General features: G+C 36.1%; 1 protein-coding gene across 3 annotated transcripts in view; it reads left to right on the top strand.

Moving 5' to 3' along the window:
* Window positions 1–24065, top strand: part of cep290 (centrosomal protein 290) — a 39170-nt gene that overhangs the window by 8351 nt on the left and 6754 nt on the right. The window contains exons 9-43 of one of the 3 annotated variants that reach the window (XM_067379678.1): window positions 150–332; window positions 536–625; window positions 1664–1786; window positions 4084–4377; window positions 7108–7270; window positions 7434–7534; window positions 7627–7693; window positions 7820–7932; window positions 8012–8096; window positions 8180–8313; window positions 9903–10067; window positions 10154–10303; window positions 10393–10508; window positions 10677–10779; window positions 11144–11374; window positions 12222–12395; window positions 12475–12586; window positions 12659–12864; window positions 13952–14103; window positions 14196–14307; window positions 14375–14830; window positions 15007–15171; window positions 15270–15377; window positions 15461–15595; window positions 15677–15940; window positions 16040–16147; window positions 16292–16491; window positions 16574–16787; window positions 17725–17862; window positions 18123–18344; window positions 21111–21239; window positions 21617–21762; window positions 22488–22643; window positions 22723–22837; window positions 22977–23876. In XM_067379678.1, the coding sequence (XP_067235779.1) occupies window positions 150–332; window positions 536–625; window positions 1664–1786; window positions 4084–4377; window positions 7108–7270; window positions 7434–7534; window positions 7627–7693; window positions 7820–7932; window positions 8012–8096; window positions 8180–8313; window positions 9903–10067; window positions 10154–10303; window positions 10393–10508; window positions 10677–10779; window positions 11144–11374; window positions 12222–12395; window positions 12475–12586; window positions 12659–12864; window positions 13952–14103; window positions 14196–14307; window positions 14375–14830; window positions 15007–15171; window positions 15270–15377; window positions 15461–15595; window positions 15677–15940; window positions 16040–16147; window positions 16292–16491; window positions 16574–16787; window positions 17725–17862; window positions 18123–18344; window positions 21111–21239; window positions 21617–21762; window positions 22488–22643; window positions 22723–22837; window positions 22977–23876 (6330 nt within the window). Of the gene's footprint in view, window positions 1–149; window positions 416–535; window positions 626–1663; window positions 1787–4083; window positions 4378–7107; window positions 7271–7433; window positions 7535–7626; window positions 7694–7819; window positions 7933–8011; window positions 8097–8179; window positions 8314–9902; window positions 10068–10153; window positions 10304–10392; window positions 10509–10676; window positions 10780–11143; window positions 11375–12221; window positions 12396–12474; window positions 12587–12658; window positions 12865–13951; window positions 14104–14195; window positions 14308–14374; window positions 14831–15006; window positions 15172–15269; window positions 15378–15460; window positions 15596–15676; window positions 15941–16039; window positions 16148–16291; window positions 16492–16573; window positions 16788–17724; window positions 17863–18122; window positions 18345–21110; window positions 21240–21616; window positions 21763–22487; window positions 22644–22722; window positions 22838–22976; window positions 23877–24065 lie in introns of those variants that run through there. The other 2 variants (XM_067379676.1, XM_067379677.1) reach the window with 2 other exon arrangements.

Genomic DNA, 24065 nt, shown 5'->3' with positions numbered 1-24065 from the left:
AAGATGTTACCCTTTCCTCTATCCCTGCATTGTATGGGCTTTTTTTTTTTCAACATGGCAATGAGGTTTTGTATTCTCCCAAGATGAAATGCAAATGCAATCTCCTGTTATATGACATCTTTATGACAACATGTTCTCCCTATTCCCAGCATGCCGAAGACATGGCTGCCAACCTGAAGAGTGAGAATGAGCACCTGCAGAAGAATCTGGAGGAGTCTGTGAAGGAGATGGAGAAGATGACGGATGAGTACAACAAGATGAAGATCGCGGTCCAGCAGACGGATAGCATCGTAGATCAGCTGAGAAAAGACAGAGATCATGCCAAGCTTCAGGTGCTTTAATCACATTTATAAAATGGATAATGCCAGCCCTAGAAGCTGATTGGTCGATAAGGTGTTCCAGACATTTGAAACAGGTTCGCCAAGCAAATTTTGGCAGAAATAAATAGCTGCGACAGGGTAGTTTATGAGTGTGCATAAATGGGAATTATGAGTAAAAAAATAAATAATTGCTATTATTAATGGTCTTTTTACAGGTCAGGGAGCTAAGTGAACAGATCCAGGCTAGAGCTGAGGAGGACGACCCAGTTATGGCTGCTGTTAATGCCAAAGTGGAGGAGTGGAAGGTGAGTCATGACCCCCAGCTTTGCCAAATAAAAACAGCTTGTATGCAAATGAGGTCAAATTTCATGAACTTTAACCATTTGTCAATAGTACATTGTTTATGTTTTCTTTTTATTTCTTTTGTTTGCATCTGGTTTTACCTGTCTGAAATTGCAAACATCTTTGAGGAGTCATTTTCTGACGTTTTGAAGAAAAGGTCAAATACTTGCCTTTATGCCAGACTCTGTCAACCAGCAACTTCTGAGTAAATGATCCAAGAAAAACATTTTTATTTGTATTTTTTTAACCTTGTGCTGGTACACATCTACAATGAAATTCAGCTTATGTGTTCTAAAAAATATAGATTAAAAAAAATACTAACAAAATTATAATTTTTGTGGCAGACGATGAAATTTTTGTGGCAATGAATGAAATTTTTGTGGCAGACGAGTAAATCAAAAAGTGCCTTTAGAAGTCATATAAGAAGTCAAATATAATAAAATATTTTCAAATAGAAGTATGATTTTATGATGATGGTTTCATTGCATAATTTAAAAAATAATTGAATTGAGCAGAACACCCAAAAGCTGTTAAGCTTTTAATATTTATGATCCATAACAAATGAAATCAAATTGCACCTTTAGAGGAATATCAAATAACAAGTGTCATGTTTAACATTATGACACTACTATGACTTTGAACAAGTTGATACAAATCATCTGAAAGAAGTCGTTAGGAACATTCCCACAAAGCCTGTTTAACCATTTCCTGTAACTGCTCTTTGTTGAAATAGATTATATCTTTTGAAAAATAGATGAATAGCTAGTAATTTTATTTGCTCAAGTTACTGTCTGGTTTGAGACACCATTGTCTTTGGTGAAACTTAGTGCCAAATTGTCTATCCCGCAGAAAGTATCATACATCCTACCACCAACAACCAATGTCACCAAACAAAATATAAAATACACAATGAGTCAAATGTGGGAAATGGTAGCCTTATTCTTTTGGTAGTTGAGAAAGTTCTACATGCTGTATATGTCATGTGTTTGTGTCGGTTTCAGAGCGTTTTATCAGGGAAAGATATGGAAATTTTGGAGTATCAACAGATGATCAGAGATTTAAGGGAGAAACTTCGAGCTGCTCAGATGGACTCCGACAAAAGCAACATTATCGCACTGCAGCAGGTCAGTCAGATATCATACAGCTCTCTTAAATTAAAAATTGTTATTTAAAAATGTAATTATATGTTTGGTGTCAGTAAGATAAATAGATTAAAAATGACAGTAAATATGTCAATAAATGCTGTTCTTTGTTCTCTGATTTCAACATTGATAATAATAAGAAATGTTTCTTGAGCAGCAAATCAGCGTATTAGAATGATTTCTGAAGGATCATGTGACACTGAAGACTGATGCTGAAAATTCAGCTTTGCCATCATAAGAATAATTTTAATATATATTCAAATAGAAAAAAAAATGTTTTTTAATAATATTTCACAATATTACTGTTTTTACTGTATTTTAGATCAAATAAATGCAGCCTTGGTGAGCATAAAAGACTTCATAAGCATAAAAAAAAATCTTACCGACACCAAACTTTAATTGATTTATTTATTTGTTTGTTGAATTTGATATTATATTTCTAATTTGTGATATGTAATTATAAATATTACATTTGGGTTTTGATAGGAAATTATTATTATTATTATTAAAGGCACAATATGTACATTTTCGCCACTAGAGGTCGCTTATTCAAAACAAAGGCGTATCTTGATGACGTCTTGATTTCGGGGAATCATGGGAGGTGTTGTCTTCACATCTAAAGTCACTGGAAAAAAAATCGAGATTGGACTCGGGCAGAAATCATGTTCATGGATGAGATTATTAATGTTACTGTAGTATGAAGCAAAGCATGGCGAGTGATATACGAGCAGAAACGAGGCCACTGGAGCGATTGCTAATGAGAGATGAGCGCGACACACGTCTCAAGAGCAGTGGGACTTTTATTATGCCGCAATCGCCGCTTCCGCTTCTTCTGGTCATGCGCATGTGGGGTAAAGCAGCGCTGTTTATCATATTAGATACATTTGTGTGTTGAAAGTTGTTATAGTGCTACTCTGCGCTCGCTTGGTGGCTAATATGAGACACTGCAGTAAGCTAGATCGATATTAGGCATGTTAAAACATGGTACTTGCTGTAAATCAAGAATCAGATTTAAACATAGAACATGATGAGTTTTCTGTTGATGAATGTATCCAAACAGTTGCTCGCCTGTCTAATAAAACACATAATATATTAAAGCGTCTTTGGTGTTTCCATGGTTTCTACAAAATAAAACTGGAAATCGAGAGTAACGCAGTTATGATGTCATTGATAGGCGACTCACAGATGCATGTCCATGTCCTGGTTAAAATTGCTTATTTTTCTGGATTTAAACATTCTTGGAAACATTTGGGAGTACACAAGTCGACAAAGTATTTAACACTGTTCTAGTGGTTTTTGGATATTTTATTGCAAATCTTACATATTGTGCCTTTAAATTATAAATCAAAATTAAATTCATTAATCAGGTGATGGCATTGTGTCAGTCATTGTTTTTTATTCTTTCTCTCATATACATTTATTTATCAACCAAATTCATATTACTTCAAATTTTTTTTGTCCTATTAATTAGGATACAAGATATATCTTAGGCCTGTTTCACACATCCTGCGTTTGTAGTGTGACAGCGTTTCTGCTACAGTTTTATACAGGAAATTATGAGTTATGACATTGATTAGTGCCTTTTAATAGCAGTGAAAATTTATAACATGAGTATTAAAAGTTGGCCATTGATAATTTTAACAAACTTGTTCATTGTGTATCATCTGCTCAAAACATCTGGATTCAGTCATGTGGAACGAAGGCCACCAGATGTATTGTTTTAAACAACGTGTCCCATTTTTATTTTATGTCGCTTTATAATAGCCTGTATTGCAAAATATATAGTTTTATAGGTTTATAGTTCATTTCATGTGTTTTCTCTTAAGTTTAGTATATGATGTTTGACAAAAATGCTTTCTTTGGTAGAGCTGTGATTCTTCTGGGAACTCAGTGTGAATGTTGTAACCTGTTAATATGAGCGCTGAAACTCGCCACAGACGTGAGATGTGTGAAACAGGCCTCATATCCATGCTAATGCATTGCCAATCTGACTTAGTTTGTGTGCTATTCATGTCTCTCTCTCTATTTGTGTGTTCTTTTTGATGTACGCTCCGTTTAATCGTTACTGCTTCCTTTCAAACGCTTCATTGTCAGGTCATATATGAACTGTGTGGCGTGAGTATCTGTTTCTCATTTCATTTGCTTTGTGTGTCATTCATCCTCAGTTTTGCATCTGTCAGTCATCTGTCTTTATTCACTGTTTCCGTCATATTGGTTCATCTCATTCTATCCCAGCGGGAGTTAAAAGAAGTCACTGACTTTGTGTTTGACTTCAAAAGGCCGTGCAAGAGAGGGACAACCAGATCAAGATGCTGTCAGAGCAAGTCGAGCAGTACACAACGGAAATGGAAAAAAATGCTCTGCTCATCGAGGAGCTGAAAAAACCGTTAAAGAAAGATAAAGGTCATGTCAGCGTGCAGCAGCGGAGGTTGGAGGACTTGAGCACTAAACTGCAGGTGGCTGAGAGGAGAGCTCTGGAGGCCGAGCGTGCCGCCCAATTGGCTGAGCGTGACGCCGGGGACAAAGACAAAGAACTCAATGATACCCTCAGTCGAATCCGTCTCTACGAGTCTGTGAGTTTATTGCTTGACACTTACATTCAGTGTTGTAAAATTCACTTATGTTACAAAGTCCAAATACTTTTTGGGGTGGGGTGTGGATGACAATTAGTTACTCTATTTTCCAATAGCATCTTCAACTCAATAAGGCCACAAAGCATCTTTTTCTTGAATACATGTAGTTGTGGTGCTTTTAGGAACAGTATTAGGGCCTTATGATTTCCGTGATGCAGAAAACTCAAACAGAATCCAGTCATAAAAACGGAATTTGTCCGATTTTAAATAAAAAGTAGGTCAGTACACTTAAATGAAATCGCTATATATATATATATATATATATATATATATATATATATATATATATATATATATATATATATATACAGTGGCATGAAAAAGTATGTGAACCCCTTGCAGAATCTGTGAAAATGAGAATTATTTTAATAAAATAAGAGGGATAATAAAAAATGCATGTTATTTTTTGTTTAGTACTGTCTAAAGATATACTTTAACAGAAACGATATTTTTTAGGGCCCTATAAAATATATTTTAGTTTTCTTTCTCATAGCTTTCACCCCCCGACTCTTAATGCATCGTGTTTCCTTCTGGAGAATCAGTGAATGTTTGAACCTTTTTTAATAGTTGAGTTTGAGTCCCTCAGTTGTCCTCAATCCTACAGTCACTGCTGGAAAGGGTTCAAATATGCAAAAATGCTTGAAAACTGATGAATCTGCAGGAGCTGGAGGATTTTTCTGAAGAACAGAGCTCAGTTTAACTGCTCAGGACAAACAAGAGACTCATGAACAACCATCACAAAACATAAAAACAGTCGTGGATCATCAGGTAACCACACACAGTATTGAGAATCAATGGTTCACATACTTATGAATGAAACTTATGAAACTTATTTTAATAAATTCAGCTATTGTTTTGTCTTTTGAACTAAATGCAAACATCTTTATATGTAAAATATCTTACTCAGGACAGTACTAAACAAAAAATAACATGCATTTTTTATTATCCCTCTTATTTTATTAAAATAATTCCCATTTTCACAGATTCTGCAAGGGGTTCGCATACTTTTTCATGCCACTGTGTGTGTGTGTGTGTGTGTGTGTATATATACTAGTGTCTGTGAATGTTAAACCGCAAAAAGTCTATTTAAATATGAATCCTGCCTGTTCTGTGTGTCTTTTTGTGAATGAATGGCACAGGCCACACACACTGAAGTGTTTTCAGCTTCTGCTGAGGAGATGAACGCATGAACTTCAACTCCAGAACTGCTCCGAGTCATTTCATCAGCCTTTTTCCGTTTTGAGAAAAAATATCACCATACCATAAACACACACAATCTCAAAGGTTTTCACGGCAACCTGTCAAAATAAAAGCTGGGTTTAACGTGAAAAAAATTGTGACAGAAATAGGATATATTAATGTTGTACAGTAGAAATGTCTCAATGTGATAATAATACTAACACTAATAATAATAATAATAAATTATTAAAACTTAATTTTTTAAAGGAATAATCACAATTCTTCTTACATGTTTTGATTAAAAAAAAAAAAAGTCATATAAATAAAAGATACACAACACAGAATTTCTGCAGGAAAAGGGAAAAAATCATAGAAATGTTATTATGTAATGTAATTATTTTCTGATTATTAAAATTTAATTAAACCATTAAAATGGAATCCAGGATACTTTAAGCAAAAAACAGAATTTGGTGAGAAAGAAAAATAAAACGTATTTTATAGGGCCCTAAAAAATGTAGTTTCTGTTAAACTTTTAATAAATTGTTGTTAAATTGTTTCATAATTTTAATTAATTAGACATACTAATTAGACATAAATGTAATTTAACCATTAAAATTAAGTAAAAAAAAAAATTCAAACAGAGAAAGAAAAAAAAGAAGAAAAAACGGAATTTGGGAACAAATAAGACGGATTTCATAGGGTCATACAATATGAGCTAAATGATCCGTTCCTTATATGTTAGTATTATAATGTAATTTCAAAAAAAATTGGAAAAAAAAGTCAATAAATGTACATAAATTCAAGTTTAAAAAAAATAATGAAAATATTAATTAGGTTGATGAAGATTATTATTATTATTATTATTATTATTTGCTCAAGCAGTTTCAAAAAGGTTTCTATTAATGTGATTTTCAACAGTTTTATTCATATTTTATCGATCGCATCTACCTTTATGACAACTCCTATTTAACAAAAATAGGGATAAATAAATAGTAAAATAGGAAATATTGGATACATTTCATATTTACATAATTAAATTAAATATTTACATTTAAAATTTAAATGTAAAACTTTTAATAATACATTTAATGAGTAATATAATATACAGTCTTTGTAAATATGGTTAGCAACAGTTTAATAAATTTTTGTTGTTCTATTGCATCAATCTTTGTGACCACTAGCTAAAAATATTCATATTTATGTTCACATAATTCATCTTTTCAAATAAAATAATCAGTGACATTATGTTATATCTGAGTTAATAATGTAATTTTAAAAAAAAACATTTATTCTAGCAATAATGTTTTTTGGGTGGCTTCTCAAATAGAAAAGTTTTGAAGCAACTTCTACAATATTTGACATAATTAGCAACACTTGATCACAAATAATTGAAGAATTAAACATTCAGAAAACAAGGTGTCACCTTAACTTATAAAATGTTATATTACATCTACATAGACGTTTGACTTGAAGCACTTCACTCTCTTTCAGGGAACGGATGGTTTGGAAGCTGCAATCACTGAGATCAAAGAATGTAAAAATCAAATCCGAGTGAGAGACCGGGAGATAGAAGCCATGATAAAAGACATAAACCAGCTGGAGATCAAAATCAACCATTTACTAGACGAGAACGAAGACCTGCGAGAACGGCTGGGTAATTTTTTTCAACCTGCTTTTATTATTTTAGGATTTCCATCTTGTCTCAATTTCTGTATCCCTGTTTTACCTACACCTAGACATAAAGATTGTTTTTATAGCCCATATTGATTTTGCCAAGTTCAGCTTTGACCCTCACTGGGATCATGTTCCCACATCAGGATTAAATCCAAAGGAAGAACTGGATTTGAGTGAATTCCAGAGATCAAAGGTTTTGAAGCAGAGACAGTACAAAGCAGAGAACCAGGTTCTGCTGAAAGAGGTAAACCCGATTAACGCTATCTATATGGTTTGCCATTGGTCAATTATCCTGCTTTCATTTTGTCTGTGACCCTTTAACGGGATTCTCCTTAGATTGAGCGACTTGAGGAGGAAAGGCTCGAGCTGAAACAACGCATTCGTGCACTGGTGAAGGACAAAGGTGAGATCTTATCTCCAAGATGCTGCATATCAGTTACAGACTGTCCTGTTCACATACATAGACAGATCATTTGGTTGCATTGTAACGTTATATAATGAAACCTGACAGCAGATTTCCTTTTTCAAGGCATATCAGTAGTCAGTAGTTCACTGCTTGATGACAGTGTTGAAGAAAAGCCCAGCAGATCATTTAGAGAGAGGCCTGTCTCTAGATCTACCGATGAAGAGATCAAACGCAAAGTAAGCCTTTATCTGAGAACGATGAATTTAGGACATCATAAGCGTTAAAGCTCATCTAACAACCTGTTTGTTTTTTCAGAACGAGCGTCTACAGAAAGAGCTGAGCAACAAAGAGAAAGAACTGGAGCTCAAGAGAACAGAATCTGCCCAGTTCAAGGCCAAATGTGAGAAGCATCACCGCATGACCCTGCAACACTTGCAGTGTCAGGTGGATTCCGTGACTATAATGTTTTTCTCTCTCCTGCAGTGAATGAAATGCTGAATGAGAATAAACAGCTGGAGCAGGGCATGAAGGAGATCCTGCAGGCCATCCAGGACGCTCAGAAGAAAACACCCACACCCACTGGCGTCAGCATTCCCAGCCTGGAGAGACTCGTCAGTGTACGTTCATTAACATAGTGGACTCACAATGAGTCTATCTATAATATAATTTTTTTGTAATATTACTAAAATGTATTTATATTTATATGAGGGAATTATAAATAAATGATAAGTAAATTATACTAATAAATAATATGTTTTAATTATTTAAAAATGAATAATTATGCATCTGAAATTATAAATTTAAATATAAAATTATACATTTAATAAGTAATATAATATTTAAGGAAACAAATCATATATAATATATATATATATATATATATATATATATATATATATATATATATATATATATATATATATATAATTAAACTATAGTTTAAAAAAATGGTAATAAAATATGACAAGATCTCAGAGATAAACTGTGTCAGAAAAAAATAATCTTAATTATGTCAGATAACACTTAAGCAAATTATGGTCAGATTAAAATGTCTGAATAATTTTTGGTTTCAAATTTTTATCAAAAATTCCAAAAAGTCCACTGTATGAAGAATTATTGGGTATAATATGTCACTATATAATATGTCATATAATGTCCTGCACCCACTAGAAAAAAAAAATCTCTGAATAATTCTTTATACAGTGGACTACCAGTAAAATTGATAAAATTATTCAGACACTTTGATCAGACCATAATTTGTTAAGATAGTTTTTTTCTGACACAGTTTATCTCTGAGATCTTGTCATATTTTATTTAATAATATTTTATTCATATTGTTTATTATTACATATTTTATTATATTTATATATATATATATAATATCTTTCCATTTATAAATAAAAAAATTATTATTATTAAACATTTAAAATAAAATATTTAAATATAAAATTATACAATTAATGAGTAATGCAATATTTAATTGATTGAAAATAATAGGAAATAATAATTGTAATATTTTTTATCATTTTAATATGTTCATAAATAATAATAGTCATAATTATGTAGTTATACATTTAAATATAAAATTATACATTTAATGAGTTATATAATTTTCAAGGAAACAAATCATATATATATAATTTTAATAAATAAGTAATAAATTATTATAATTATGCATTTAAAATAATACATTTAAATATAAAATTATACATTGAATGAGTATTACAATATTTAATGAAAAACGTTTAAAATTTGTGTGAATAAAATCATTTATATTTTTAACAATTTAGAAATAAACAATACGTGTCATAATTATGCATTTAAAATAACAAATTTAAATATGAAATCATACATTTAATGGCCTGTAATAAAATGTGTTTATCTGAGCTAAGAGTGCTACACTCTTTTTGTGTGCTGTAACATTTATTAAATTAGCTTTAATTTGACCTTTTATTAAAAAATATTTTATGAAAGCCTTTACAAAATGTAATTAAAGTGAGGAAAAAAGGGGAGACAGGCAGTCAAATTCTGTGGAAATCTGCAGAACGGCAAGCACAGATTTTGTGCTGCTATAGTGATTCGTCATCTTGATTTTTGAACTTTTTTCAGTCTTACATTGATGAATATGAAGTTTTTGGTCTCTAACCTTCCATCAGAGTGACATTACTGTTCATAAATACCCTGTGATAATGGTGTTTATCTTCAGGCGTTGGAGATGAAGTACTCAGAGGGAAAGTTTGATGCAAGCCTCCACCTGAGAACGCAGGTAGATCAGTTGACCGGCCGCAATGAGGAGCTACGGCAGGAGTTGAAGGCTGCTAGAGAGGAGGCAGCCAACACTCTCAATCAGTTAACGAAAGCTAATGAGAAGGTATTTACTCAAAATAACAGCTCAAGCATTTAATAGATTACAAAATGGTTTTAAAATTTCTTCTTTTTTGTCTTTTTTTTATGTAGGTTGCTCGCATGGAAAGTGAGGTTGAATCAATGAGCAAATCAACTGGCACTTCCATCCCTTACAAGACATTACCTCTGCCTGAAGAGATGACGCCAACTAGTGCCGAGGTCATCAACGCTCTCAATGAATACATGGTGCAACTCCTACAGGTGTGTGTCAGTCTGGTAAATGTATCGTGTTATAATGCAAACCAGATGTAAGATTCATAATATTAAGACTCCCAACTGTGGATGTTCAGGAGATCAAAAACAAAGAAGATTCCATTGAGCAGCTCAGTTCGGCTCTGGAAGAGTATAAAAGGAAATTTGCAGTGATCCGCCATCAACAAGGACTTCTATATAAGGAGTATCAAAGGTATGCAGAGCAATAAAGATCATTTATATTATATAATATAATATATAAAAAAGGCTGTTTATAATATAAAATATTAATATAATATATAATACATATATATCAATTATTATACATATGAATGGTAATCAATAAAGCATGGTTTTAATTCACACCGTCTGTCTGCTCCAGTGAGAGGGAGTCTTGGCAGAAAGCAAGGGACTCTTTTGCAGAACTGAAATCCAAACTTGAGGAACAAAAGGAGGTGGACACAGTAAAAATAAAAGAGTACAATGTAAGTCTCTTAAAAGGGTGTTTGAACATTTTCAATTGCTAGTAAATTTCACAAATAACAAAGAATCTGAAACAAATTGAATTAAACTTACTAAACCTACTCCAATAATCTTTGTTGAATTTACAACTTTGTAAAATCATTTTTCAGTATATGACTATAATAATTTGCCCACAAGCTGATGTTACTAGTTTTAAACGATTCAGAAACTCCTTTGAAACATGACTTACAATAAAGAAACTAGTACTGTGGTGGTAAAAATCTGTTTAGCTAATGGTTATTTTGCTTTTTGTATGTCTTCATACAACATAAAAGTTTCTAATTTGTCCGTTTCCTGATTCCCATTATCTGTTTGACTCATTTCCAGCACTGGCTAGAGGCTCTTGAAAAGGACCCGAGTGAGATCAGACGGGAGCTGGCTGAGACAGCCCGAAAAATGATGGTTCTCAAGGTGAATGAGAAGTGTCTGACGCGACGTTACACGACTCTGCTTGAGCTCGAGCAACACTTGAGGAAGGAGAACGGCAAACTGAAGGATGATTTCAGCCACATGGAGGCCGCGGTAACAGAAAGAATCGGCTACCTGCAGAGGTTCAAGGTATTAGGTGTCCGCTCATCACTCATAAAAAGAAAATTATGAATGATGGGATTTATTTGAGGCCGACTGATATGGGTTTTTCAGTGGCTGATACTGATTCTGATATCTAGAACAGGGGGTTTTAAACAAAGTTTAAAGAAAAATAATGTAAGAAAAGTTATCATTAAGAGAAAATGACATTTTATTAGTTTCTTTCTGCTTTCAAATGAATCATTAATCGCAGTTATTTTATTATTATCACATTAATACTCTAATTGTGGGTAGAATAAAACATATAATAGAAACTAAATATTATGTATATAATATTGTACACATATTCACAATATTTTGTACCATTTGTATTTTAGGTCGAGTCCCTTACAAGGGAATCAATCATATTTGGAGGATCATTTTGTCAGACAAACCTTAACAAAGTTTAATGTTTTGTTTTTCTTTCATATTTAAAAAATATATTAAAAAAAAATTCCTCAAATTTTGATCATTTAATTAAACTTGTAGGGTCATAAAAAACAAATATCCCTCCAGGCATCACTTTTGGCCACTAATGTATATGAATTATAAAACTTCATGTCAGCAAAATTACTGAAATGAAATAAACACTTTATGAACTCTCAGCACATTTACAAATCATAAATATTTATAATGTTTAAATTATAAATAATTATAATTTGTAATGACAAATCATTCATATGAATTAATTTTATAATAATTAAAACTACTACAATGTCGTTTTAGTGTTGTTTTGTTGTTTTTCCAAGGCTTGTTTTGACCATGAGGTATGGTAGTAATCTTAGCTGAGAGCTGTAACTGACCTCTGCTGACCTCTGTAAACTTGCTTTGCCCTCAGGAAATGGCAGCATTTAAAATAGCTGCATTGCAGAAATCCCTTGATGGTAGTGTTCCTGCATCAGAGCTGGAGAGAGCCAACAAACAATACACTGAGCTCACCATCAAGTACAGAAACCTCCTACAGAAAGACAATCACCTTGTTCAGAAGACAAATACTCTGGAGCACCTGGAGGTACATCTCTTGGCAAATTTCAGTTCATAAAGCAATGGACTCCTTTCTTTTTTGTTACAGCACTCTCCTTTCTTTTTAGAGGGAGAATGTGTCTTTACATGAAAGCATTAACTCCATTAATAAAGAGCTGGAGATCAGCAAGGAGAAGCTTCACACATTGGAGCAGGCCTGGGAAAACTTCAGCACGACTGGTAAATATCACTTTTCACAAATCAAAAAGTTTTGCTGCAATATCCTAAAGTTGACCTATTGGGTGTTCACAGGTGGTGAGAACACCATGGACAAGGCAGCCAAAGCCCTGGCCAACAGCGAGATTGTATCTGTGTCCAGACGCATCACCATGCTGGAGATGAAGGAGCTAAATGAAAGACAGCGAGCCGAACATGCTCAGAAGATGTACGAGCACCTGAGGAACTCCCTCAAACAGGTGGAAGAGCGCAACTTTGAGCTAGAGACCAAGTTTGCTGAGGTGGGTCTGATTTATGTCTTGCATCCATCCCGAATACATTAGCAACCATATAGAAACGTGCCAAAAAAACACTTTAGAACACCTTAACATTTTATTTTATTTTTTATAAAACACAGTAGGCTAAGCTTTTAGTTTATTTTAAAGGCGTCCTTGATTATGATTTCCCTTTTTCAATTTTAGTTAGTGTGTGATGTTGCTGTTTGAGCATAAACAACATCTGCAAAGTTACGACACTCAAAGTTCAGTGCAAAGAGAGATATTTTCTTTCAGAGAAATCACTTTTTAAGGACTACAACAAATGGCTGGCAAGCTTCTTCCCGGGTTAGTGACATCACAAACCCCAAAATTTACATAATCCCTGCCCTCGAGAACATGCAACAAAGGGGGTGAGGCCATGTTGGGCTGCTTTAGAGAAGAGGAAGAGTTGTTGTAGTAGAGTGTTGTTACCATGCCGTCATTTTACGCCGGACTGCTTCACAAACGAGGGTCAATTCAACGCTGGATTTGCACAACAGATTAACATGACGGCACATGCTAGTTGATGAGTCAAATCAACTCCACAGCAACTACATAAATGTATCCACTAACCATTCTAAAAGTTGTAACTTCTTCCCAAATCTCTCCGTCAGTGTCCGACTCTGGTTTGAACAATGTAAGGCTGAACACCATTACTGACAATTGTCATTTTGGCTGCCTGAGATTCTCCAGCTTTGTTGTTGTTGAGCGACCGAAACGCTAAAGCTCTGCCCTCTTTTGGAAAGCAGGCCGGGAGAAGCAGCTCATTTGCATTTAAAAGGATGCACACAAAAAAGGCGTGTTTTTGCTCACACCCAATCTGGGGCAAATTTGACAAACTATAATAAATGATCTGTGGGGTATTTTGAACTGAAACTTCACAGACACATTCTGGGGACACCAGAGACTTATATTACATCTTGTTAAAAGGGTCATAATAGGTCCCCTTTAATAAAACACAGTATGTTGAATATTAAATAAGCTTTTATTTATTATTTTGTTTTTATAAAACACAGTGTGTTTAACATTTAATAAGCTAAAGATAATATTTTGTATATTTCTGTATGTGTAGCTCACAAAACTAAACCTGGAGGCTCAGCGGATAGAGCGGGAGCTCAGGGACGAGCTGGCGGACAGCGTAAGCAAACACATCAGCGACGCCGACCGCAAGCGAATCACCGAACTGGAGAAAACGGAGGCAGAGCTGCGGATTGAAGTGTCCAAGTAAGCCTGTTGACTCAACCTGTGCACAAGCTTGCTATTACAGCAAAATCATGAGTAAATGTACACAAATATCTCTTTTAAAATGTCTGCAGATTGCGGGAGGTGTCAGATGTCGCTAAAATGCAGGTGTCCGCTCTGGAAGCCAGGCAGCAGTCAAGAGAGAAGGAAGTAGAAAGCCTGAGGAGACAGGTGTTGGACTACCAGGTATGTTTTTCTCTTGTCAGCTGTGTAACCTCTTAATTACTTCCCTAATTGCACATCTTCTCTTCAGGCTCAGTCTGATGAAAAGGCCCTTATCGCCAAACTCCATCAGCACATTGTAGCTCTCCAGTTGAGTGAGACCACAGCAATCAGCCGGCTGGAGGCCGCCACCACACGCCTGCAGAAACTCGAAGCGCAGAAGCTCAGAGTCGAACAGCAGCTGGATGCCCAGCAGCAGACGCTGTGGCACGCAAGGCAGGAGGGTCACCAGCGGGCCAGACACCTGCGCCAAACCGTTCAGGCCCTCCGCAGACAGTTCTCAGGAGCCTTGCCGCTGGCCCAACAGGAGAAGTTTTCCAGCACCATGCTCCACCTGCAGGAGGACAGGGCACGGGCCAGGGAAGAGGTGCAAAAGGCAACAGAGGAGAGGAGGAAAGCAGAAGGGAAGGCACAAGAACTGGAGCTAAAGCTGAAGGGGTTGGAAGAGCTCATAGCAACACTGAAAGATGCTAAAGGAGCTCAGAAAGTAGGTTGATTGAGTTGTGATGTGGTTCTTGAAAATGTGTTTTCTTAATTACTTTGAAAGTACTATGATTATTAATTATTTAATCATATATTTTAATTGTATTTACTCATATTAATAAAGGAAACAGTAACTCACACTCAGCTGCAGAATTTACAGCCTAATATCAACCCCTACAGGTAATGGAATGGCATAAGAAACTGGAGGAAGTTCGTCTGTTGGAAATGAGGCAGAACAGAGAGCTTAATACCCAGCGGGAAGAGATAAAATACCTTAAGAACATTGTGGCGGAGCAGGAACGCACCATCAGCGGCCAGGAAGAGGAGCTGGTGCAGCAGAATAATGTCAGTATTGCATTTAAACATGATTCTTCTCTATTTTTACACTATACAGAGCATACTTCAATCATGATTTCTAATAATATTTGTTATCCTTGTATCAGCTTCTCGAGGAGCGGCAACTGATCTGGGATCAGAGAGAGGTGCAACTGGAGCGCCAGCTCGACTCCTATGAGAAACAGCAGAATGAAATCCTAAGCACAGCTCAGAAGGTGCAGACTTAACCAATATTTGTTTAAAGCTGTTTACTGAACTAAACTTTAACTTACACTTAACTTATCTTGTTTGAGTTTAGTTTGAGGAAGCCACAGGCTCTCTGCCTGATCCAAATCAGCCTTTAGCGCACCAGTTAGACTACGCTCTTGGAAAAATCAAAGAGCACGTTCGTACCATCCTTGAGACAAAATCCACCTGCAAAATTCTGGAAGAGGTACTTTTTTATTCAAGCAATTGTTTAAATTTGACTTTGTTATTGAAGTAAGATTATCTTACAAGGAGTTTCTCTGAGCAGAAGCTGAAAGAAAAAGAAGCTGCTTTGTGGACATCAGAACAAAACGTCTTATCTCGAGACAAAGTGATCAATGAACTGAGGCTTCGCTTACCAGCCACTGCTGAGAGAGAGAAGCTCCTGGCTGACCTGAGCAAACAAGAGGACTCTGAGAGCCAGCCCGCCCTGAAGGTCGCCCACCAGACCATTAATAACCTACAAGGGCGTCTGGATCAGAAAGAAGAGGTTCTCAAGAAGTACCAGAACATGTTAAAAAAGGCTCGTCAGGTGCCTATAGTTAAAACTTGAGGCTTCATAAATTGGTGTTATATATTGCACAATAAAACCATATAAAAGCTCATATATCTTGATTTGATATATTCCCAGGAACAGGAAGAGATTGCCAAAAGGCATGAGGAAGAGGTCAGAGCCCTGCATCAGAAACTGGATGTCTATATGGACACATCGCTGGACCGGTTCAAACAGACGGCTCTGGTACCTAGAGTATTCATTATAAAGCTCAATTTGGGATAGCGGGCCAGAAAGTAAAAAATTAGTGCACTTATTAAATATAATAATGTCCTAAATCATGGCTGCTGTCATCTTTAGTTGGCAATACTTTGTTTTATTCTTCTTTAGGAGCTGATGAAGAAACCCACCATCACCGTACCGACCAATAAGCACTTGGTGCGGTTGGCAGAAATGGAGCAGACGGTGGCTGAGCAGGACAATTCACTCTCCTCACTGACACACAAGCTGAAGGTGGTGATTGCAGAGCTGGACCAACAGAGACAGCTGGCAGCAGCGCAAGCCATGGAGCACGCTGCTGAAACAGCCAGGTGAGAAATGAAAACAAGGCGAGAAACAAGATACCACGATATTTATTCCTCATGCCACTTTTCATGGTTTTTCCATTCTAAGACTGGAGGAGAGACACGGTGCCCATACTAAGGGTCTGTCCCAGGAGGCAGAAGAGCTGAGAGCTCAGCTCGTTCAGATGGAGAAAGAGCTGCATTACCTCCGTACGGAGCTAGAGGCCCAGAAAGAGGCCAATGTCAGGTCACCATCCAACACCATGAAGAACCTTGTGGAGCGGTTGAAGACACAGCTGGCACTCAAGGAGAAACAGCTGAAGGTATCACACTGTGCACAACTAGAGTAAATGTGCAGTCAGGTTTACTGTTGATTGGCAAATTTTTATGGGTGAAATACAGCCATTTCAATGAAATCCATGCTAATAGGGATGTCTCTTGAGGTGCCCACAAAACTGAGGTAATGTGGTACCTAATGTGGTAGATCTTAAAGGGTTAGTTCACCCAAAAATGGAAATTACTGATTTACTCACCCTCAAGTCATCCTAGATGTATATGACTATCTTCTTTCAGACGAACACAGTCTGTTATATTTAAAAAAAATCCTTTATAATGGCAGTGAATGGGGTGTTATATTTTGAATCCCAAAAAAGTGCATCCATCCATCATAAAAGTATTCCACACGGATTCAGGGGGTTAATAAAGGCCTTCTGAAGCAAATCGATGGGGGTTTGTAAGAAAAATATCCATATTTAAAACTTTATTAACTATAATAACTAGCTTTCGGCAGATGGCCATATTCATCCATTTGCGGTGGAAGAGTGACCTCTGACCTGACGCATGACGTAATGACAAACGTAGAAACGCAGAGGATAGAGCAAAACAAACCACCGGTAATGAATTAGAAGTCTAAAACAAGATTTTTTTCTTACAAAAACCCATCATTTCGCTTCAGAAGGCCTTTATTTAACCCCTGGAGCCGTGTGGATTATATTTATGATGAATGGATGCACCTTTTGGGCTTCAAAATACAACGCTCCATTTACTACCATTATAAAGCTTGAAAGAGCCAGGATATTTTAAAATATCTCCGACTGTGTTCGTCTGAAAGAAGATAGTCATATACACCTAGGATGGCTTGAGGCTGAGTAAATCATGGGATAATTTTCAATTTTGTGTGATCTTTAATTCTTCTGGATAGGTTTTTTGGCAGTGTTTTTTGAAAGTGAATAAGATCAGTATCCGGTTCCTCATCCACAGGCTCTCAGTAAAGCTCTCTTGGAACTTCGTGCAGAGTTGACATCTCAAGCAGAACAGCAGATCATCGCCAATGCTGCTCAGAAGGAAGAGGCCCTCAATGTTCAGCAGATCGTTGACAAGCAGACCAAAGAGCTAAGGGTAAAAATAAAGAAGAAGCCTAAATTCCTACCCTATTCCTGAACCAGCTTAATTTAATTTTAAATGCCTCTTTTAAATTTCATTTTAAAAAGCATCGGCGAGTTGCTTTTGTTAATCATTTGTCAATCAAGTTTAAAAAATATGCCATAGGACAGTTGATTGATGTTAGCAACCAATGAACTTTCAACTTTCTGGTTTTTAAGACTACGAATGAATTTTACCCCAACCTAGCAATTATTTATCCCCATGTTTCTCATCAGGCATGTGTGAGGGACCTCAATGAGGAGCTCCAGCTGGCTAAGGATGGTGTACGAGCGGCAAAAGCCAGAGAAAACTCGCTAAGAGAGGAGCTGGAGAACTTGAACAAGGATCTTCAGAGGAGCCAAAAATCACATCATAAGCTGCAGAGTGAAAAAGAGGCTTTGGAGGATCAGCTGAATGAGCAAAAGAGGAAGGTCCAGAGGCTTAGCAGCGGCCTACAGGTCAGACCACATGTTTTTCCAATCCAGAATAGTTCTTCACCCTTGTTCATATAAATGTTTAAGGTCACAAAATTCCTGTCTCGCTGTTCTTGAGTAATTCTACCAGCGCCTTAAAGCACTTGGACACTGAGTCATCGGCCCTTTTTTCTCTGCAAATGAAGAGCTTCTGCTCAATGTCTGGTTGAACAGAGCACTTCTTTGACAGCAGTGAATACGTCTAGACACCATTGTGTAGCTCCTCGCTTTTACTCCTATCAGAGCTTGTGGTCCTTGGGAAGAAAAAAAACAGGGGCTTTATTTGTATGTATAATCATAGTCCTCTCAAACTTTTTAACGTAAATAAAGTAAAACTTTATTTATATAGCACCTTTCAACTGTTGTTTACGAAGCGTTTAACTGAAGACATGAATACTACTGTTCAAAAGTTTGGGGTCAGTACAATTTTTTTACATTAATATTTTTAAAAAGGATGTATTAAATTGATCAAAAGTGTCAGTAAAGACATTTATAATGTTTCAAACTATTTATCTTTCAAACAAATATTTCTCTTTCTATTCATCAAAGAATACTGAAAAAATGAACCACAGTCTCCATGAAAATATTAAGCATCACAACTGATTTTACATTGATAATTATAAGAAATTTTTCTAAAGCACCAAAACAGCATATTAGAATGATTTCTGAAGGATTATGTGACTCTGAAGACTAATGATGCTGAAAATTCAGCTTTGACATCACAGAAAAGAATTACATTTCAAAGTGCATTAAAATAGAAAACTTTTATTTTAAATTGTAATAATTTTAATAATATTACTGTATTTTTGATCAAATAAATGCAGCCTTATGTCAAAAACTTAAATACATATGAAAGGATAGAAAGAAAACTAAATGTCTAAAAGCAGACTATACGATATTGTAAAAGAAAGGGGGAGGGGAATATTATTTATAACTTATGTTGTTTATTTATTATTATTATTATTTCTTTATGGACGTCTGATCATGTATAGTATCTTTATGTTTATGTCCGGTGTTTGGGAGATGATAGTTTTGTATATCTTTCTGTATCATTTGAAAACAAATTAAAAAAAAACTTGACTACAAACCCAATTCCAAAAAAGTTGGGACACCAGAATGCAATGATGTGGAAGTTTCAAATTTCAATATTTTATTCAGAATACAACATAGATGACATATCAAATGTTTAAACTGAGAAAATGTATCATTTTAAGGGAAAAATAAGTTGATTTAAAATTTCAGGGCATCAACACATCTCAAAAAAGTTGGGACAAGGCCATTGTGTGGCATCCCCTCTTCTTTTTATAACAGTCTGCAAACGTCTGGGGACTGAGGAGACAAGTTGCTCAAGTGTAGGAATAGGAATGTTGTCCCATTCTTGTCTAATAGAGGCTTCTAGTTGCTCAACTGTCTTAGGTCTTCTTTGTCACATCTTCCTCTTTATGATGTGCCAAATGTTTTCTATGGGTGAAAGATCTGGATTGCAGGCTGGCCATTTCAGTACCCGGATCCTTCTTCTACGCAGCCACAATGTTGTAATTGATGCAGTATGTGGTCTGGTATTGTCATGTTGGAAAATGCAAGGTCTTCCCTGAAAGAGACGATGTCTGGATGGGAGCATATGTTGTTCTAGAACTTGGATATACCTTTCAGCATTGATGGTGCCTTTCCAGATGTGTAAGCTGCCCATGCCACACGCACTCATGCAACCCCATACCATCAGAGATGCAGGCTTCTGAACTGAGCGCTGATAACAACTTGGGTTATCCTTGTCTTCTTTAGTCCGGATGACATGGCGTCCCAGTTTTCCAAAAAGAACTTCAAATTTTGATTTGTCTGACCACAGAACAGTTTTCCACTTTGCCACAGTCCATTTTAAATGAGCCTTGGGCCAGAGAAAACACCTGCGCTTCTGGATTATGTTTAGATATGGCTTCTTTTTTGACCTATAGACCTATAGAGTTTTAGCCGACAACGGCGAATGGCACGGTGGATTGTGTTTACTGACAATGTTTTCTGGATGTATTCCTGAGCCCATGTTGTGATTTCCATTACAGTAGCATTCCTGTATGTGATGCAGTGCCGTCTAAGGGCCCGAAGATCACGGGCATCCAGTATGGTTTTCTGACCTTGACCCTTACGCACAGAGATTGTTCCAGATTCTCTGAATCTTTGGATGATATTATGCACTCTAGATGATAATAACTTTAAACTCTTTGCAATTTTTTTGCTCCACTATTTTTCGCCGCAACATTAGGGGAATTGGTGATCCTCTGCCCATCTTGACTTCTGAGAGACACCGCCACTCTGAGAGGCTCTTTTTATACCCAATCATGTTGCCAATTGACCTAATAAGTTGCAAATTGGTCCTCCAGCTGCTCCTTATATGTACATTTAACTTTTACGGCCTCTTATTGCTACCTGTCCCAACTTTTTTTGAACGTGTAGCTCTCATGAAATCCAAAATGAGCCAATATTTGGCATTACATTTCTAAATGTCTCACTTTCAACATTTGATATGTTATCTATATTCTATTGTGAATAAAATATGTTTATGAGATTTGTAAATTATTGCATTCCTTTTTTATTCACAATTTGTACAGTCCCAACTTTTTTGGAATCGGGTTTGTAAAAAAAAGAAAAAAGAAAGAAAACAAAATGTCAAAGTAAGAATAAAATTAAGTCTAAGTGAATAAATAAATGTGACATTTTCCATTTATCAGAGATGATGATGTTTTTGTGTGTTTGCAGGCTCAGGTTGAGAGTGATGGACCCACAGTAGAGGCTCTTCAGAAGAAGATCCGGAGGTTAGAGCAAGAGCTGGACAGGAAGAGCATCTCAGACCATGGAGACAAGAGAAGTGTACTGAAGGAGGACAAGGTGAACTAGAACTGCATTTACTGCAGGAAAAAAATACAGTTACACAGTTAAAGATTAATTAATTGCAGAAAATTGTGGAAGAAACCTAACCTAACCAAACCTTCTTTCAATTGTAAATATTTTATTTAATGTTACATGTTTGTTTGAGCTCTTATTCTTCCATATTACCTACATTTAATTTTACATTTTGTGGTGAAGCCACAGTCTAGCTTTCTGACTATGTCTGATCACAAAAATTGATTTTATATATATTATTATAATTATTATAATTATTTTTTTTTAATTACATTTAAATCATCATATGTAATCCTTTGTGATTTATTGACATATTAACATTTTTCATGTATTAATCTTGTGAATTATTTCTATATTTGCAGTCTTCTAAAGAAGAAATCATGAAGTGGGAGGAAGGTAAAAAGTGGCAGGCCAGGGTGGAAAAAGTGCGAAACGTTCTCAAGGAGAAGGAGAAAGAAGTGGATTCTCTGTCTAAACAATTAGCAACGATCAAGGAACTTTACAGCAGGTGTATGCCGTGACACTAAACCATCCACATAATGGACAATTTCAAATGACACATTAAAAGCGTTAGTTCACCCAAAAATGAAAATTCTGTCATTAATTACTCACCCTCATGTCGTTCCACACCCGTAAGACCTTCGTTAATCTTCGGAACACAAATTAAGATATTTTAGTTAAAATCCGATGGCTCCATGAGGCCTCCATAGGAAACAATGTAATTTCCTCTCTCAAGATCCATAAAGGTACTAAAAACATATTTAAAACAGTTCATGTGAGTACAGTGGTTCAATATTAATATAATAAAGCGACGAGAATATTTTTGGAGTGCCAAAAATAACAAAATAACGACTTATTTAGTGATGGCCGATTTCAAAACAATGCTTCTTGAAGCATCGGAGCACAAGTGAATCAGTGTACCTTTATGGATCTTGAGAGAGGAAATGTCATTGCTCCCTATGGAGGCCTCACGGAGACATTGGATTTCAACTAAGATATCTTAATTTGTGTTCCGAAGATAAACGAAGGTCTTACGGGTGTGGAATTAGGGTGAGTAATTAATGACAGAATTTTCATTTTTGGGTGAACTAACCCTTTAATGGTTTCAGGAATCTTAAATAAATATGACCTACATTTATGCAACAAATGTGAGCTTAACTTTACCATTTATTAAGAGTAAGAACAAAAGTTGAAGATTTCCACTCATATTTATGTTGGCTGATGTCCATGAAGGTTGGAGCAGGAGAAGTTGGGTCTGCAGAGGAAACTAAAGGGCAGAGGAGTGACTGCAGATCAGGTCGTCGGTGCACGGACCCTCGAGGCTGACAGAGAGATTGAGGAGCTACATAAAAGAAACTCTGAACTGGAACAGCAAATCAAAGCGATAAAGTATGTTCCTAATCGTGCCCTTTTGTATCAAAGCAGTATGTGCAAATGATGTCTTAATGATGTACGGTTGGTTATGTAGGCAGCAGCAGGCTTTACCACGTGATGCTGCAATGGAGGATATCACCATCAGGAACCAATATCTTGAGGAGAGGATTCACTCCCTGGAAAGTCAACTATCCAAAGAATCTCCATCTGTAGGTGCAACACTTTGCATGACAAAAAAAAACCATCTTTTAACACTTTTCATGAATTTCACTCCACTAATTTCACTCTCACGCTTCCTCTCAAACCTGTTTCCTTCTCCATACCTCTATTCCATCAATGATAATGAAGGACAAACATCTGGCATCACCATCTCAGCTCAGTTCTTCATCAAAAGTTTGTTCTATGACTTTTGATATCAGAGAAACTGAGCAAACTCAATCTCCATTATTAAATGACATAATCCCTGGATCAACTGAAAATAGAAAGAAAATAGCTTTTAAAAAGAACAAAGCAACTCAAACTTCCTTTACAAGTGCAGCAGAAGTGAGTCAAGATGAGGAAAACAGTTGTGTTGTAGATTTAGAACCTGAAGATCTGGTGAATGACACAAGTGAACAGGAAGAAGCCAACGAAAAAGAGGAACCTGCTGAGAAAGACAAAGACGAACCAGATGAGGCTCAAGGAGGACAGGATATAGAAATTGCTGAACATGCACAGGAAGAACTGAAGACTAATGGAGAAACAGAAGAGCTAGAATCAGGGCTGACACATCAAGAAAAGGCTTTGGAAGAAGATCAGCTGGAAGATGAAACAACGGAAAACGAAAAGGCAAATGCAGAAGAAATGTTGGACAACAGTGGGACTCACACAGAGCCAGAGATGTCAAAGGAACAACTGGAGGATGACCAACAAGACAGAGATAAGGAACAAGATCCTGAAGAACAACATATCGAGTCTTTGAAATCTGATCAATCAATACATTTGAAAACATTTGCAGGGTCTAAAGAGCTTGAGGAAGAAGAAACAGTGCTTGGCAGTTCAACCACATTTCATGCCAAACTGGTTCCTGAAGAACCAACAATTGAGGACACAATTGTTTTAAATGAGGATGTAAAAGGTTCCCCCACTACAGAGCTGAACGCAAATGTTGTTGAAAGTAAACTTGACGTCTTGGATATTCTTGGAACTGTCGAAACCGTCTTTCATGAAAAAGAGCAGACCATGAAAAGCAAAGTGAAAGCTCGAAAGGTACTTGACGCATAGGAGTTCCCACTGAAGTGCTAGCACAAAGCTTCCAGTTGTCCACCCTATAGCAGTGTTGGCTTTGAGCTTGTGACTTCGCCTTTCCAGACCCGGAGTGTCTGCTTTTGTCCTATAGTAACTTTGTCTTTGTGTCGCTTCCTCTCCATCCTGCATCTAAAAATGTTTTTGTTGTTT

Source organism: Chanodichthys erythropterus, chromosome 24 (genome assembly GCF_024489055.1).
Source record: "Chanodichthys erythropterus isolate Z2021 chromosome 24, ASM2448905v1, whole genome shotgun sequence".
NCBI classification, from domain to species: domain Eukaryota; kingdom Metazoa; phylum Chordata; class Actinopteri; order Cypriniformes; family Xenocyprididae; genus Chanodichthys; species Chanodichthys erythropterus.
This window is presented reverse-complemented; position numbering and strand designations above follow the sequence as displayed.